Here is a 17,195-nt window from a genome sequence, read left to right as displayed (position 1 = left end):
AAAAAAAAAAACTCCACTAAAAAGGAGAACATCACAGCCTGATACCTGCAGGTCTGACAGCAGCAGGTGTGTCACTCCTTTTTCTACCTGGAGACAGCAGTCGCCTCATTGTTCTGACACACAACACAAAACTATCCACAACACTACACACTAAATACACAAGACAACACATTAACTACACACTCCAAACAAGCTAAACATCACAAATCTCTCACATCTCAAAACTCTCTCTCTCTCTTTTTCTACAGTCTCTCTCTCTCTCTCTCTCTCTCTCTCTCTCTCTCTCGCTCATAAGCAGAGAGTGCTTGCTAGCGCTGTCCTTAGACAGTAAACGTGACAAAACTAGGAAAACGCCGCGTATATATAGTTTATTATGACTCTGGTTTTACGTGGCCTATCAACACAATTTAAAAACTGGTATATATCACCTTGTTGCTTTGTCTTTAAGTGGTCTTACCACGACTACTTTATTCTTCCTCAGTCAAACAGCAGCACTCATGCGATTTTTTTGCCCCCTTAGCTCCAGGTGTGCCAAAAAGTGATCGTCTGCCAGAAAGTGATTACCGTCCGCGGGAGCGCGCGCAGCTGCTTAAAGCTGTAGTGCCCAGATTACTTACAGCTACTTCCGTGCAACTGATATAAGATGCGGTAAGCTGAACACAGTTTCAACCGTCTGTTTGTTGAAAAATAGTAACGGACCGTTAGTAACTGTAACGGCGTTGCAGTAATTAGTTAGATTAATCGTTACTGAAAAAAAGTAACGCCGTTACTTGTAACGCCGTTATTCCCATCACTGTTAAAAAGTAAACTGGAAATACATCACAGTGATGGATTTCATTACTTTTTAGTTCATGATCCACTTACCATTAAGTTACTCTCTCAGACCCCCACCCCCAAAAATTGAAAACAGAAAGAAAACCTTGAAATTGGAGAATTGTTACCCCATAATGATTGGTGTGAAAAAAAGATGCTGAGTCACAAAGGCTGAGTCATACAGATTACAGCATCTGTGATACACAATAGCCTTATGAAATATCTCCAGCATAAAAGAAAAACCCGGTTGTGATTGCGTGGTAGAAATCTCTGCATGGGCTCAAGAACTCTTCAGTCTAAAGGTAAAGTTTGTTGGTGCGTTAAGAGATGCAAGTTAAAATAAATAAAAGCTGTATAAAATGCAACACAGTAAACTTCCCCATCTTTTCTTTGAAAGTGTTACTACCATCAAATTCAAACTGAGCGTCTATTCCAGAAAAAGACCTGATTAGTCTGGTTTTTTTTTGTTTTTTTGTTTTATAATTAAACATAGACTTTAAATGATTTGCAAGTCACAGCCTTCTGTTTTCATTCATTTTTTATAAAGTGTCCTAACTCTTCTGGAAACAGGCTACAGCTTCTGCTCACTAGATATTCTGTCTACTAGCTGATACTGTACCTCACACTACAAAAGCAGTCTGACCATACCGAGACCTGAGCACCACGCTGAAACGGGGTGCACAAGAGTACATGATTTATTAAAGTGACATCCTTCACTCGTTCGGTTGTTTATTAAATATGAATTGTTCGTCTTGTGACAGTTGGACATTTTTTGCATGAATTATGATGCGCAAATTATTCATGATAAATGAAAAGCCATGTTTAATTCACAACAATGTTGGTATGACACTAAAAGTCACTGCATTTCACTCTGTAAATGTCTTCAATTTGGAAATATTTTTTTCAAAAACTAAAGAAAAATGATAACATATAGTATTTTAGTGTTATTGCACCCACATTAGCTTTTAATGATATTAATGGTGTTTTGTTGTAGCTGCAACACTAGATGCAGAAAATATACATTGTGACACTTTGGCACATTTCTTGTTAATGTTTCGGTGTATGAGTTATTCTTTTGGCACACATGATTGATATAATTATTAGTATTTATTCTATGAATGATCTGATAAAAAATACATGATTTTATTCTCAAATATTATTCCAAACATGCAAAACAAATGTTCACCTCTTAATGGACGTTTAGCAATTTAAATATGTAAAAGCTTTTGTAGGTCAGTGTCTTGGTAAAGGTAGGTGTTTTCTTGATGTGGGCGTTTGAGACTGCAGGTTTCATTGCAGTGTTCTGACACAGCCAGCCACTGTTTTAGCATTCAGCACACAGAGGGAGAGCCAGGAGAGGAGGAGAAAGAGAGAGACCAAGCGCTAGAGAGTGAAGAAGCAGGAGAGGAAGTAGAATGAGCCAAACAGGAACACAGAGGTTTTTGAGGCTGAATAAGAGACAGAGAGTCTCTTAGTATTCCAGCTCTGATGCCAAAACTTTTGACTGAATCAAGGATGCTTTCTTCACTCGGGCTTCAATGGCAGCTCTGTCATTTACTTGTATTCCTTGAATCTTTTCACACTGCAGGTGCATCGAGAGAAAGACATTTTTATAGGTGACTTTTACAGGTGCTGAAGATTTGTCCTGATTTTAGTGTTAGCTTCAGTATTTGCATTTGCTTTTCATCCACTGAAAGTCTCCATTCTTGCTTTTTTTTCCCCCCTCTAAACAATTGTTTTGAGCTTTTTGAGCAATTTTCTTCTGCCATGGAAAAAAACACCCCACACTGATTGGCCAGGTGGTAGCACTATAAAAACAGCTTTATATTTTAACTGCTACCTCATAAGAAATATGATGTAGAATTGATTTTTGTCTTCAGTTTTCCAGCCTTGAGACAAATCCACTGCACATCGTGTATTTTATAACTGTTTTCTCACCTCTTAGACTTTTATTCAAAAACCCATTTTCTTTGTTTTCCCCCACCATTACACACTGCCTACTTAACCGCAAGTTTTAAGGTTGGACTTTTGTTTTGCTGTGACTCATAAGACATTCAAACTAGCCATACTTACATGTTTGCATGAGATTAAGTGCCTTAAATCATTGCATATTTAGATGTAAAATATACACGGAGGTTACAGATACAACTGGATGGAGTCTTTTCCACAACATATGTGATGGAATGCTGTGGTATTCCTGTGTCCACACAGGAATTGATTTAAAGTGATGAGTGCCATAGAAAGTCAATGACATTTGGTGACTTTGAGCAACTGCAGGCATGAAAAACATGAACAAAAAGTCTGGCAATGCAAAGTAGTCCCAAAAGTCAAACTTTTCTTAACTTTTGTGCAATTAAAGAAAGTACCAATAATACAAAATAATACTGTTTATTGAGATATGCCATTTGGACGCTCGAATGTCCACTAGTGGCCAGCTGTCAGCAAACCATTTCCTCTGTGTGGCCTTCGGTTTGTATGACATAATGTTAGAAATATAGCCTAGACGATGCCAAGAACTTGGTGAGATGAATATGAGGTAAATGCGAGTGACCACAACTGGATACTAGTAGGTCTGCGGGCGGCCAACCATCAGTGTTGAAAATGTTGGTATGGCTCTGAATTAGTTAACACAACAAAACACACCATTCATTTTTTCAGTATTTTTAAACTGGATTTTTTGGAGACCTGGAATGTAAATGTGCAGTGTCAGAGTTTTTTCATTTTCAAAAACACAATCCAGCGGGCTACATACTTATGGTTGATCGTTTCTATCCTCTATCGTGCTAGTATCATTCCTATACCAATACCAGCGTTGGTATGGATACTATCGATCCTTGGATCGAGCTACCCATCTCTAACACAAACCACAAGCACCATAGGGATCAGTTGGAACTCAACATATTTTCCATATTGACCATAATAGACTGGTAATTTAGTCAGCAGCAGGATTTGAAGGTCAGCTTTCTCACCCAACCCACACAAAGCAGCAACCGGACAAATGCATCACAGTTTGTTTTAACTGAATGTACGGTTAAGGTAGTGTGGTGTTTTTTTGTTGTTTTTACACTTCACTTTTGGTTGAGCTCAGTGAATTACGCCTCACTACACACTATACCTCCAGAGGACTAATTCACTTAATTCCTTTCACTTCCACCAGATTATGCAGCCTGTAGTAACCCACATAACTCCTGCTGTAATGTACTTACTGCTACTCATCACAGTAGAGGAGCCTATTTGGTGTCATATGCACAATATATGAATCATGATTACTGTTTGTCCCTTTCCAGATAACATACATTTATTCTTATTCTCATATTCAGTTTCATTTGAGGGTTTCAGTTTAGTTTAGTGAACCTGTAACAGTTTCAAAGCACGGCTGTTATACAGTTCATTAGTAGCCAGATAGTCCGAGAAGCAGATTAACAACAAATATTTTCCTGGTTTCCTGCAGGATGGTCACAGCACTGATTTCAGTTTCTCTTTGTGTAGCCGTGCTGCCCCGAGGAGCTCTGCGGTGGAAAGTTCAGTCCTGCGGTCTGACCTCAATCAGCTTAGATTAAAGCTCTGATCCAACGTCTGGCCCCCCTGCGACTTGTTTCCCGATGCAGCATAACCCCGACTCTGAAATTAGTCTCAGAATGCAACTCTCGCTTCTCACCACCGCTGGAGTCAATGCATTATATTCCCCGTAATGTTTTTCTGTTGCAGTGGCACAAGATTGTACCACAGTATCTGCTCTAAGAAACAAAGTAAACCGCGTTAGAGGAGAGAGGAGCGTTTGACTGCATCTTTTCGAACACGTGTGGCGCACTGTAAGGCTTTGATGAGACAGATGTTTTAATTTTAATTTAATGTCTGAAAAGTGACACAGGAGAGTTGAAGTGGGCCATGAAGGTACCACACAGACCCAGAACATTCATAAGCTCATTTATCATCTCTGCGTCTCTGCTGACCCGACTAGAACTGGGTCCCTCCTCGCTGTGTCTGACTCACAGTTTACTCAGAGCCGGTCCCACCTTCCTCTTTAAACAATAACAACACTGACTCACCGGCGCAACCTTTATGGAAGCGAACACCCTTCACTAAACATTTTTAACCTTTCGCACTCAAGCAGCGTCATATACATAATGTAGTATCAACGTCAGTGCGACATTAGCAGGGTTTTATTGGCAGCATGTCGGTTATCTCAGCCGCTTCCGTTCACACTGGTCCGCTGATGTTGATTGGCGCGTAAAAACGCTGGTGGCTTGTCACCGAAATGCAGATTGTCAGCTAAGATCTGACCGACTTGGCTCTCATTTAAATCGCAGCAACTTCAGAGCGTCTGTTGGCAGCGAGGATGCTGTGACACTAGTTCATCTGTACGTCGAGGCTTATTTAGCCTGCTGAGAGTGAGAGCCCGCTGTTCCTATTAGATTCTGTCTCTGGCAAAGTGGGGATGATTAGATAAAGTGTGTCTGGTGGAGTGGAGCTCTTTTTACTTTACAGTAGCAGTGCCTGCAAATGAATGGAGAGAAAGACTCCACTCTCTGACAATAACACCCAAATCTCCACCGAATGTTTTTTAATGCATCTTGCAGCCGAGGCCTCGGTCGCTCTCGCTCAATTAACCCATAGCAGTTTATGTGCTATACACTACGTCTTCACCAGTTTACAATTTTCACATTTAACTTTTAAACGGACGTAATTTCTTGCTGACGTTGAACAGAAATTACTCCTAAAAGCCAACGCTGCGAGCGAATTAAAGAGGAGCGGGTTGTGGAGAAGAAATACAATACAGTGCAGTACAATTCAATACAATAGCTCTCATTCTGAATCCCCTCCCTACTGTAGTGTCCCCTTCATTCTGTCATAACACAATAACTGAGCTCTGACGTCTTAAAAGGCATTGCAGGAGCATAGAGGTGCTTGAAGAGAAAATTGCAGCAGCTCACAGCGGCTGGAGTGAAATACCATTTTGCCTCACTCAAGATGGATTCCACAGTGAGATTTCAGACGACCAGTACAGAATCAAAATGGAGAAGCCAGAGGGAGGAGAGGGAAAAAGGGAAGGAGGCAGTGTGTGTGTGTGTGTAGTGGACAGCTTTGGAGGAGATGTTTGAATTGAGTTTTTGCTGCTGCATTGTTGTAATATGGTTTCTAGGATTTTACAAGTACACTCTTACATATATTTTTATTAAAAGCAGGCAACAAAAAGTGATCGGTATGTGAAGTAAAGGTACACACATCAGATAAATGAGAACTGCCGCTACAGCTGCGTACAAAACCAGTGAAAATGGAGCTGAAAAGAGAAGGCGATGATGAAAAACAGCGTTGTTTTTCTCGCATCTGGCCTCCTCGACCTCTGAGAAGATTTCCTTTTACCAATTGTCTTGCTCGCTGGCGTGCATGCATGGCTGCCGGCATCCACACACACACACAGTCACACCCTCTCTCGCTCTCTTTATAGATTCCACTTGCTGGTTGCCCATCTAACAGCCCTGTATGTAAAACCCGCGAAACCCCTTCAGGACATCAAATCCGTGGAATCTGTTGTCGGTTCTATCTAGGTCAATGCTTACAATAGCTGAGCAGTTTTGTTTTGCTTCTCTCGCCTCTCTCTGTATTCCTCCTGTTTGCTTTTACCCCACAAGGTTGATTTTCCTCTGCCTGTGCAAACATCTAAAATGCATATAAGATGTAAGCATATTAAGCACGCTTTGCTTCCTTCATACATATTAGTCTCCGGTGGAATATTAAAACATGTAGCGGTTTGATGTTAGCATTAGTGTATAATCTAAGATTAGGTTAAGTTCGCTCACCACCTCCCCACTCACTGTTTTTGTAGCTAATTGGTTCTGTCTGGTAACACTGTAGCTCATCGTGGCGCTGCGGCCAACCACTGCACCAAATGTAGGAGAGAGATCGGGATTACATTGTGACATACATTTTTTTTTCTATAATTTTCTCTGATTTTCTGGGGGATGTTGTTAGGCGAGGGACGTCACATCTAATTTACAAACCTACATAGGAAAAAGAAACCTTTGCACCTACTCGGATTTTGAAATCTGTTTGGACATTTTGACCTAAACACAATAATAAATATTAAAATTCTTCACTCAAGAACTATTTTTTTTAAAAAGAAAAAACATTACAGTCCTTAGTTTTTTGGTTTGTTTGTTCTTTTTATTGATTTTTTTTTAAAGGACGTTAATAGATATAGTTAATAGGATGTTAAGTCTCTGTTTAACAATAGACCCACAGCTCCTCCCTTTCAGTTTATATGAGTTAACCACTGCTGGTCTCCTTTAGATATCATATGTAATGCAAATTAAATATGCAGAGAAATGTTTCGCTAATAAAAACAGTCAAATGCATTCAGGAAATAATGCAAAACATATATTAAAAATGAAAAAAACTACAGTATGCCTTAAGAAAATAGGAGGGTGTACAGATCTTACTGTAAGTTGTTATATTTTTCTGTCTTCTAATTTGTTTTTACTTTTATCTCATTCATTTGTTAAGTTGTTTAAATGTTTAGTTTTCTTAAGGTTTTATTAGTATCAGTGTTAGTTTGTCTTTTCAATCATCATTGTATGGGCATACCATTTTTAAAGGTCTTGTTTTTATTTTAGTTAACAACATATTTTTTAATGTCTAATTTTAGTTTTTAGTTTAGTTTCAGTTGACACTACTCAGCTTGAATCAGAGTAATCCAGACTTAAACCACTTGGTGTAATTGGAGGTTTCTCTTCCTTTTGATAATGATGGAAGAATGTACTATGGCTTGTACATTCATATCCAAGCCACTGACTTTCATTTTTTCTGATACAGTTTATCTGTCAATCTATGTTTTTCTTGTGAGGGATGTTGCTGCACATGAACGTTGTGCTTATTTTCAACCAAACTAAACATACAGGGGGAAAAAGAAGAAACTTCCTTGAGGAAAAAATCCCTCATGAAACATGTTACTCTTAAAAATAGCTGCACATTAACATATTATAACCTTGTTATTGTCGAAATCTTGCTTCACAAGCAGATAGCCAAATATTTGCACAGTCAGGTGATGACACAGAGTACACACTCTAGGCCATAAACGCTTCGGCACATTCGGTGACAAATAAATTCCAGTGCACAACCATGTTTTTGAGTATGCACTGTTGGTTATCTTGTCCACAATGTCCTCTTAGCATGATTTTTTTTTCAATTCGTTTACCACCACTCTACATGTGTCAACTTTTAGCTTTTTTCTGTTGTTTTATTGGTTTAGCAGGGGTTTACATCTAGTGCAGAATCCTCTGAGTTTCTTGTCATGAAGTTGTTATTTGATCTTTAACTAGGAAACATGTGCTTACATCTGCGTCCTGGAGAGAATGCTTTACCTGCTGTGCGGTGGTGGAGGGACTTCTCTTTACCATGCAAATGATTTAGCTGTCAGAAGACTTCTGCTGAGCCCATTATCTGTTTTTATCTGTGCAAAGTTCCTTTTGTGTTTTTGAATGAAATGTTGATGTTAGCTAACCAAGTGCCTTTGGTATTTAATCCCACTGTTTTAATTAATTTTTAAAAATCTTTTTACTAGTCATACACACAGCGTCATTACAGTCAGCAGTAACTGACAGCTCTCAATGAAACAGGCTTTGAGGTTGGTTTGAGCTTTTTTGTGGTACAACTAACAGGCAAACAAACAGCAGCTGACCAGAAACCTTTGCTCTTTGAATATCTTCTATCATCTGCAGTATATAATTTGATTAAAAGTTTTAAAGAGTCTGGAGAAAACCCAAAAGTCAAGTCTTCAATGTCGCATTGCATTAAAACAGTCATGAGTCTTCCAGAAAGTTCACAGTGCCATTGAGAAATGCAGGTTAGAAGTCTGTCTGAAAATGAGCTGTAAGTGAACAGAAACGCTGGCCTCCTCTTTGGGCCACAGTTCATTTAAAATGGACTGAGCCAATGGGGAGCGCTGTTACTGGTCAGAAAAATCTAAATTATGGGATTTTGATTTTTGGGAAACATAGTTGTCATGTCACCCAGACAGAGGAGTGGGACGATTCTGCTTGTTATCAGCATTCAGTCCAGAAGCCTGCATCTCTAATGGTGTTAGTGTGAATTAGTTCTTTTTAAATTGGCAGCTTGAACATCTGGAAAAGGCAGCATCAATTTTGAAATATACATACAGGTTTTAGAGCAACAAATGCTCCCATCCAGATGACGTCTTCTTCAGAGAAGGCCTTGCATATTTCAGTAAGACAATGCTAAATCACAGCTGAACTGCACTGTCTGCAGTCCAGGCAGTCACCATTTGAAACTGTCTGGAGCATCATGAAATTAAAAATACAACAAAGAAGACCCAGGACTGTTCAGCAGCTAGAATCCTCTATCAAACAACATTCCCATCTCCCATTGGTCCAGCAGGTGGACTCCTCATTTGCCAGAAGTTTATGAACTGTTGATGCCGCACAGTCGTAAACACGGCTCTGTCCCAACTTTCTACACACGTGGCTGCCATCAAATTTAAAATGAGCACATCATTTTCCCTAAAATTGTGCACTGACTCCATTTAAAGATTTGATATATTTTATATGCTCTACTGTGAATAAAATGTGGGTTTGTAAGATTTTCAAAGAATTATAAGTGCAATTTGTGCACCATGGGGAATTTCATAAATTTACTTTTTGTGCAGTAATATCAAGTATATGTTCAAATTAAAGCTTGATCTGGCTAACAAACAAAAATGCCAAATACTTTTTTTTGGACTCTAAGTATAGCTTATAGTTCTATTTGGGTTTACTTTATATCTTATATTTATGTGGAGAAAAAAAAAGTAGACTAGAGTGCCAAAAAGGATTTAAAAAAATCGAACGGGTACTGCTGCAGCTTTGCAACCTCGTGATGGCACAGTACGATATTTTTCTTCTCGACCCGGTCGTCATCACCTATTGCTGTTGTAGGACTCTCTCTAGCCCGAAAGGCTTCCTGTGCTATCTCTGTCGTAGCATACCCACCACTGCACAGAGAAGACAATATCCTGTAAATTGCTTTTTCAATCAGTTTTGACGTCAATCTGCTCCCATGGGACTGTGGGCATCCACGTGATGGCTGTGAGGAAGGTTTCTTTCCTTATGGATGGTGACAACCCCACTCAACCCCGTTTGATCTGCAGAATTAACATAATATTACCGTACTTACAGAACTGCCTGTGACAGCATAAGAGGGATTGGTTTTCTGTAACAGACTGTGGTGCCAGTGAGGCTACTGCAACAGCACAAAGACAAGACAATAAAAGCTGTTAAAGGTTAAGGACTCGTATAATAAACACAATATGTGGACTGAATTTTTAATTTGTATATTTTGTACATGATTAATTCAATATTTATAGCAGTTACAGCATCTTTTAAGATGATATTTCTTGTGGTGTGTATTTATATGTGACATCTGTGACATTAGAAATTCATTAGCACCCTATGGAGGAAGAGAGAAAATCTCTCAGTGGTGCCGGAGTGAATGCATTTTCTTTATATTGTAAAAGCTGTTGTGATGCTATAAGACAACCACACAACTGCTTTCTTTCTTATCTTCTCCAGGACAAAGATATCTCATCACATCCACGGGAGCCTTGTATATTTTGGACGTCCTGCCTGAGGATGGCCTGAATAACTATCGCTGCACCACGCGTCACCGCTACACCGGTGAAACTCGCCAGAGCAACAGTGCACGTCTCATTGTGTCGGGTCAGTACTGCATTTAAAGATAACACTTAGTCAGAAGTTACAAATATATATGCGTTTTTCATATTTGATACTGGGATCATCCCTACATTAAAAATTTAGAGTTGGGTTGGGCATTTTAAAATGTCATAAGATAAAGAAGCTGCATCTCCACATATGGTGTGTTGCAGACAAAACTGAGTTATGCAGTGACCTATTCTGTCTTTTTCATCGTCATTGTGTCAGATGTTAGATAAAAGTAAACAAACCAGGAGGTATCAGCAAAGAGCTTCTTATAAAATTGCAGTAGAGTTTGATAAAAAGAAGTCATTTAGCATGAAATGCACATTTATATTCTTCATTTATTTAGTATGTCTGAATTCGGTTGTAGGAGACAGTGAAACTGCGGTAAATTACAGAAGCAAGTCTCTTTCTCTCTTTTCCACCACGTAACAAAATATACAGTATGTAGAACTGAATGTTGACCCGAAGAATCAATATTGGATTAGACTGTCGAGCGGCTGGCAACGCTCACCACTAATTAACACTAAATTCTCTGCTCCTTCCAGACCCCACCAATGCTGAGCCAGTCATCTTGGATGGCTTTGAACACCGAGAGGTGATGATTAATCATCGGGTGGAGCTGCCATGCAAGGCTTCAGGCTACCCAATGCCCAAATACCGCTGGCTGAAGGACAACAGCCCCTTGGAGCTCGACAGTCGCATTCACCAGACAACCTCGGGGTTGCTGATAGAGAGCACACAGCCCAGTGACTCGGGAACATATGTCTGTGAGGTGTGGAACAGCTATGGCACCGCGGAGGTCATGGGTCGCCTGTATGTCAAACGTAAGTGCTTTATAAAATTCAGGGGTTCTTCTATGTTGTGGGTAGCCGAAACTGCTGTATTAGAGTAATGAAGTGAAATGAGTGGAAAAAAAACAGCCTTGGCACTTGTTAGAGAGTGGATGGTTAGTTTGGTTGATGTGAGTAAAATGAACATATAAACTAAACAAGAAGTACTCAGAGAGCACATACCTCCACCGAGGCAGCTCACTCTCTGGGCAGTATTTACTTGTAAGAATATACCATTATATTTTGTATATATTAATTTTCTTTTCTTTGCTCTTTTTAAATGTACTTTGTAGACTAGAATCCACATATGTGATTCCCTGTATGCTTATATGTTGTCAATACAAGCAATGTCAGTAAGAAACATAGATTTAAATAGCGCTACATAGCCTTCAGAGGAATCTGCTGACCTTGAAGGAGGTCAGAGGTCAAATGCGACATGATTTTAAACCGTTCTTTCTTTATAGAACTTTCTATATGCTGACAACACACACCACATTTGTAATATTTGTAGTTTCTAAGGTATGAGGCTTTTTGTCAGTTTTCAATAATAAATCATTGAGTTGACCTTGAAGACATCGGTGGATGTAAGCTGAATTTTAAAGGATTGTTAACATGACCCCACTCTACACCCTACAAAGTTTTATCAGAATTCATTTGAAACTTTTACACCTTGGTGTTTACAGACAGAACGAATGACACACACACAGGCAAACGCTACCAAAAACATAACTTCCTTGTTGGAGGTAATTAAGGATTATGAAGCTACAACAGTAAATACGTGTGTGTGAGATTGAAATGATTTGCCAGTAATTGACTCCTGCACCAGCAGCACCACTGGGGGCTGTGTTTAGTGATAGCAAGTGGCAACTTGCTTGTTTTGTTTGATACAGTGATGTACTGCATTGATGAGAATCAATTGTTAGCGCTAGCATTCATAATGATTAAGAATAAACATTGAACTTGGACAAATATAATGATAATCATACTGTACCTCATTATTATATTTACTACCCAATTTTTTTTCTTAAACATCTCTTCGATTTCTGTGTCCACAGAACCCTTGAAAGTAGTGGTCAGCCCTCGAAAGGTGAAGGGTAGCGTGGGTAGCAAGGTGTCTCTGTCCTGTAGCGTGAGCGGCTCAGATGAATATGAGCTGTCATGGTATCGCAACGGAGAGATCATCTACCCTGGCAACAATGTTCGCTTCATTGGGCTAAACCGGGAGAACCTCATGATGGAAGGAATGTCGAAAAGTGACGGCGGGGCTTACCAGTGCTTCGCCAGGAAGGGCAAGATGTCTGCACAGGACTTTGTTCAGGTTATCCTTGAAGGTAAAATGGCATCACTGGTGCAAAGGTATCCAAACACACAAATACTGACCAAAACGCTACACAGTAGCAGCTGTCCTATACATATTCAGTGAGTTAGCACAAACAGATTCAGGCCTTGAAGATCAATAGGGTTTATGTGTTAATGGCATGCTGCTGCGATTCTCTGCCACCACTAGAATGATTGCCCCACACTTCACAAACACATACAAAAATACATGCACACACTCTTTAATCCATTAGCTTACCTTGGAAGCGTTGCTTAGGCAACTGTCTCCTGTGGCCAGGGAGCTGTAAAAAGAAGATATTGATAATCTATAATCATGTGGAATACACCTAGATTATCAGAGAGCAGCAGCAGCAGCAGCAGGCAGACACAGACATTTGAAAAGCCGACAACTCTCTGTGTCTGGTAGAAAAGCTCATGGATCTATGCTCTTAATGAAAAAATGGCAAAGTCTTCTCAGAAAGACATGATTTTTTTCCTTTCCTTTTGCTGCTTTCTATCACTGTTTTATTAACAAAAACGTTTTCTTCTAAAGAAAAAAAAGATTTGTCTCCAACAACAAATGTATACTGCGTCTGGATATTACAAAGAGTAGTATGTAGGCAATACAGGATATAAATGGTTTTTTTTTAATAATGAGTAAACGACAGAAAAAAATGTACCTGTTTTTTATGCAGGATTTCAGTAGAAGCTGTATCAGATGAACAAAGATTTTACATCACTTGCCCAAAAGTGGAAAAATGTGTAATTACCGACTGGTTAGTGAGTGGCACCTGGAGGTTGCTGGCAGTCACTTGGTGAAATTGATCACAAAGTGTGCTGTGCCACCTGAGAGGGGTGCTAGCTACCAAACCATTTTGGCTTTGCTAGCCAGTGGGGCGCACACAACTGTGTCACTGGGGCTTTATTTGCTCGGCCCTACATTGTCACCATCATTATTGTTATAGGTGGACAGGTTAACACCATGTGGTTAGCAATCACATGTCTGCAAAACCCCAATAGGCACATTAGCTTAGTTAGTTTGCAAAGCTTAAGAAATATACAGTACATATTGGATTCATTACACAGCTGGTGCAACAGAGTTCAGTGATATTTAGGAGCTTCCCTTTGTGTCTCAAAGCACTAGTTGAAAATCACTCGAGATTTTGATGTTCATTCAAATAATTTTTCAAATCTATATATATGTATTTCTCACGGCCATTTTAGTGAGTAGTGAGAAAGGAATCAAACTGGCTCACTGTGATTTGTGCCCAACACAAACTCACTGGCTCGGCTAATTAGTCAGCACAAATGTTTAATTTGAGTGGTATGTGAGAAAAGATCAGTAATCATCCTGTTTCTGCCTGGGAATTGTTTAAAGTCTAGCATTTCTTCCCCACTCTCCCACACTTGGAGTCAGCCTTTTTACATATGCCTTATTGCCGTTGTTTGATGAACTATGAAACACATAAGTGAAGCTGTTATTGTGTCCAAAACTACCGAAATTATAAAATGAGATATCAGCAGGTATATTCAGTTTTTAAACGGTTGCCCTTTAAACTACAAAAATCTATTGAAGACAGGTGTGTTACAGTGACCTAACATGCACGATTTCATCTGTGACTGGTTTGAATCCTGTCAGGGATCGACATTATAACGCATTTCCTTTTCCCTTTTTCCACATGTGCACGTTTCAGCTTTGTTTGTCAATCCTGTAAAGCCTGATTCATGAGTTTTTAAAAAATTAAATAGCAATTTGCATACATGAATCTCCATTTGTTCAGTCATTTTTGCTACATCTGGCGTTTTTGTTATTTTATTACTCACAGTAGTATTGCGTGTGTCTGATTGTAGACATTAGGTTTTTCACACCGATGATGTCGAGGTGTATCAAATATGATACACTTGGCGTTACAGGGTTAAAACAACAAACTACCCCCAAAATACATAATTTATGATGACATTATTCACTAAACCGCTCTCACTTTTAAACTTATTACTTCTGTGTGACTTAGCCTCTCTTTTATTCACCACCACGTTCCACTTTTGTCTTCTGTCACAGATGGTACTCCGAAAATCTTGTCCTCCTTCAGCGAGAAGGTGGTGAACCCGAACGAGCCCGTCTTCCTGGTCTGCAACGTCAAGGGCACCCCGCCTCCGAGGTGCACCTGGTCGCTGGACGACGACCCCGTCATCAAAGACAGCCACCACCACCTGGGCCACTACGAGACCCACGAGGGCCACGTGGTCAGCCAGCTCAATGTCACGCACACCCAGGTGCAAGACGGCGGGGTGTATCGGTGCACGTGCAGCAACTCGGCCGGGGTCGTGTACCACCAGGCTCGAATAAACGTAAGAGGTGCTTGTCAAATCAGCTCCTCCAAGAACAAATACACATACCTGTCTGTCTCTCTATGTGTCTGTCTCTGTGTCGTATATGAGAGCTGCTTGTTGTTTGGATCTGGAATTTATCTGCGAAAAACTTGTTCTTAAAATTTGGTGTTTGTTTTTTTCTTTGCTATTATTTTATTTTTAATTTGAAATCTTTATTCACACTTACATCTCCTTTTAAGTTGCTCTCCAGCGACTGATTTTGCCTCAGTTTTGTTTTCCTGTTACTGTCTCTTAATCCTAAACCACGTATACTTCTCTAAAATTGTTGCTTTGTAATTTTCTCTCCAAATTGTTACTGTGCTTTTCCAACACGCTTGCATTTTAGGTCAAATGAATTATGCTGGTTTGCTGCTCGTAAGCCTATCTGGATATGGTTTGTAAATAGCCAGAAGAAAAATGCATTTCTTCTGTTTGAATACATTTATCCCCCGGTGTGCTTGTGTGTACGAGTCATGTGTGTCTGTGTGTATTTACTCAAGCAGCCAATTCGACTCTTCTCGATCAGATGCTAAAGTAGTTACTCTGTTTCCATTTTATGAGACACAGAATGAGGCTCGGCATGTATAACATTTGATGGGAAACAGAATGTATTACAGCCAAGTTATAAGCACGCGTAGTACAGTGTTATTTTAATGCTCTCTTTTCCTTCATATAGTTAGCACACTTTAATCTGCTTGTCATTTCACCGCCTTCTACTTAGAGTTCTGTCTTATTTCTTGTAGTTAAACAAAAGCTTTAAACAGCAGCTTCCTTTCACTTCTCCTGTGAGTACTTGGTGCCTGGTAGGACTTGTGGAGCTGTGAGGGGAAACACTTTCATGTTGAAATCCTGAATACGTTTAACGAGTCACGAGTCTATTTGTAAAACCACCATAATAAAGCAAACCACACTCATTCACACTGTTGTTGTGATTTTCTGTGAATACCGCTGTCCTTAAAATCTTACATTTTTAATCTCTGTGCCTTTTTAGGCCGAGCCAGCATTCGTCCAATGAAAAACATCACCGCAATCGCTGGACGGGATGCCTTCGTTCACTGTCGCGTCATTGGCTACCCTTACTATTCCATAAAGTGGTACAAGAACTCTGCGCTGCTACCTTTCAACCACAGGCAGCGAGCGTTTGAGAACAACGGCACGCTGAAGCTTAGTAACGTGCAGCAGGTGGACGCCGGCGAGTATAACTGCAAGGTGATGGTTCAGCCCAACAAGATGGACTCCCAGAGCGTCCACGTCCGAGTGAGAGGTAAGTCCAATGAAACTGCAGCTCACCAAGTTGCCGTTGGCAACCTTGATGTGTTATTCTTGCTCTGATTACTCTTTGACATAAAGTCATTAGAAAGGTGCAGTACATCCGGAAAGTATTTACAGCACATCACTTGTTTCACATTTTTTCATTATTCATTTTTGTTTTATTTTTAACAAAATTGCAAGAATTTCAAGGATGCAAGGATTCTTTTATAGTCATTCGCATCACATGTTTACATGAGGTGGAACGAAATTACGTGCACACAGTCCCAGAGCGAAAGAAACAGAATAAAAAGAAAATAGAATAACAAGTAATAAGTTATACAGATAAATAGAGTGCAACAACCTGAGTACCAGTATGGAGTAGATATAGAAACGTAGGTATAAATAAGCAAACTCTTTTTAATTTTGTCTTTTTGGGGTATTGTGTGTTGAATTTTGAGGTGAATAATGAATTTAACCCGTTTTATATTAAGGCTGTAACATGAACAAAGTTAAGTGAATCACTGCGACTACTATCAGGATGCCCTGCATAAGAAATGAGAACATTGATGCCGCTAAAAATATGTTGCATGTGCTTTATAATTTGTTATTGGTGACATACTGTTATTAAATCTATTTGGTAAACCAGTTCTGTGATTATTAGTGCATAGACTGTATATAAAGGGTGGTCATTAATTAGCAAACTGACATTTTATAGCATTTAGTGTTTAACTTCATATGATCTTGTTTTTTCTTGGAACACAAGATAGCCATGTTTATCAAGTTATCAGCAAATACTAGCAAGATTGTTCAGCACCTTAAGTGTGCTGGTACGATGTTGTGATATGTTAATCTGGTTTCTATGTGGATTTGAAAACCATGTATGTGCCAACTGCAAATCATATCT

At 39.6% G+C, this 17,195-nt stretch overlaps 1 protein-coding gene across 3 annotated transcripts in view; it reads left to right on the top strand.

The window, feature by feature from the left end:
• Positions 1-17,195, top strand: part of dscamb (Down syndrome cell adhesion molecule b) — a 128,136-nt gene that overhangs the window by 71,245 nt on the left and 39,696 nt on the right. For 2 of the 3 annotated variants that reach the window (XM_040009624.1, XM_040009623.1), the window contains exons 4-8: positions 10,377-10,523; positions 11,069-11,347; positions 12,409-12,684; positions 14,730-15,026; positions 16,032-16,304. In XM_040009624.1, coding sequence (XP_039865558.1) covers positions 10,377-10,523; positions 11,069-11,347; positions 12,409-12,684; positions 14,730-15,026; positions 16,032-16,304 — 1,272 coding nt within the window. Of the gene's footprint in view, positions 1-10,376; positions 10,524-11,068; positions 11,348-12,408; positions 12,685-14,729; positions 15,027-16,031; positions 16,305-17,195 lie in introns of those variants that run through there. The other variant, XM_040009625.1, reaches the window with a different exon arrangement.

The sequence above is a fragment of the Simochromis diagramma genome, unplaced genomic scaffold (genome assembly GCF_900408965.1).
Source record: "Simochromis diagramma unplaced genomic scaffold, fSimDia1.1 OVJJ01000344.1, whole genome shotgun sequence".
Classification (NCBI taxonomy): domain Eukaryota; kingdom Metazoa; phylum Chordata; class Actinopteri; order Cichliformes; family Cichlidae; genus Simochromis; species Simochromis diagramma.
The sequence above is the reverse complement of the archived record's forward strand: the minus strand, read 5'-3'. Positions and strand labels throughout refer to the sequence as shown.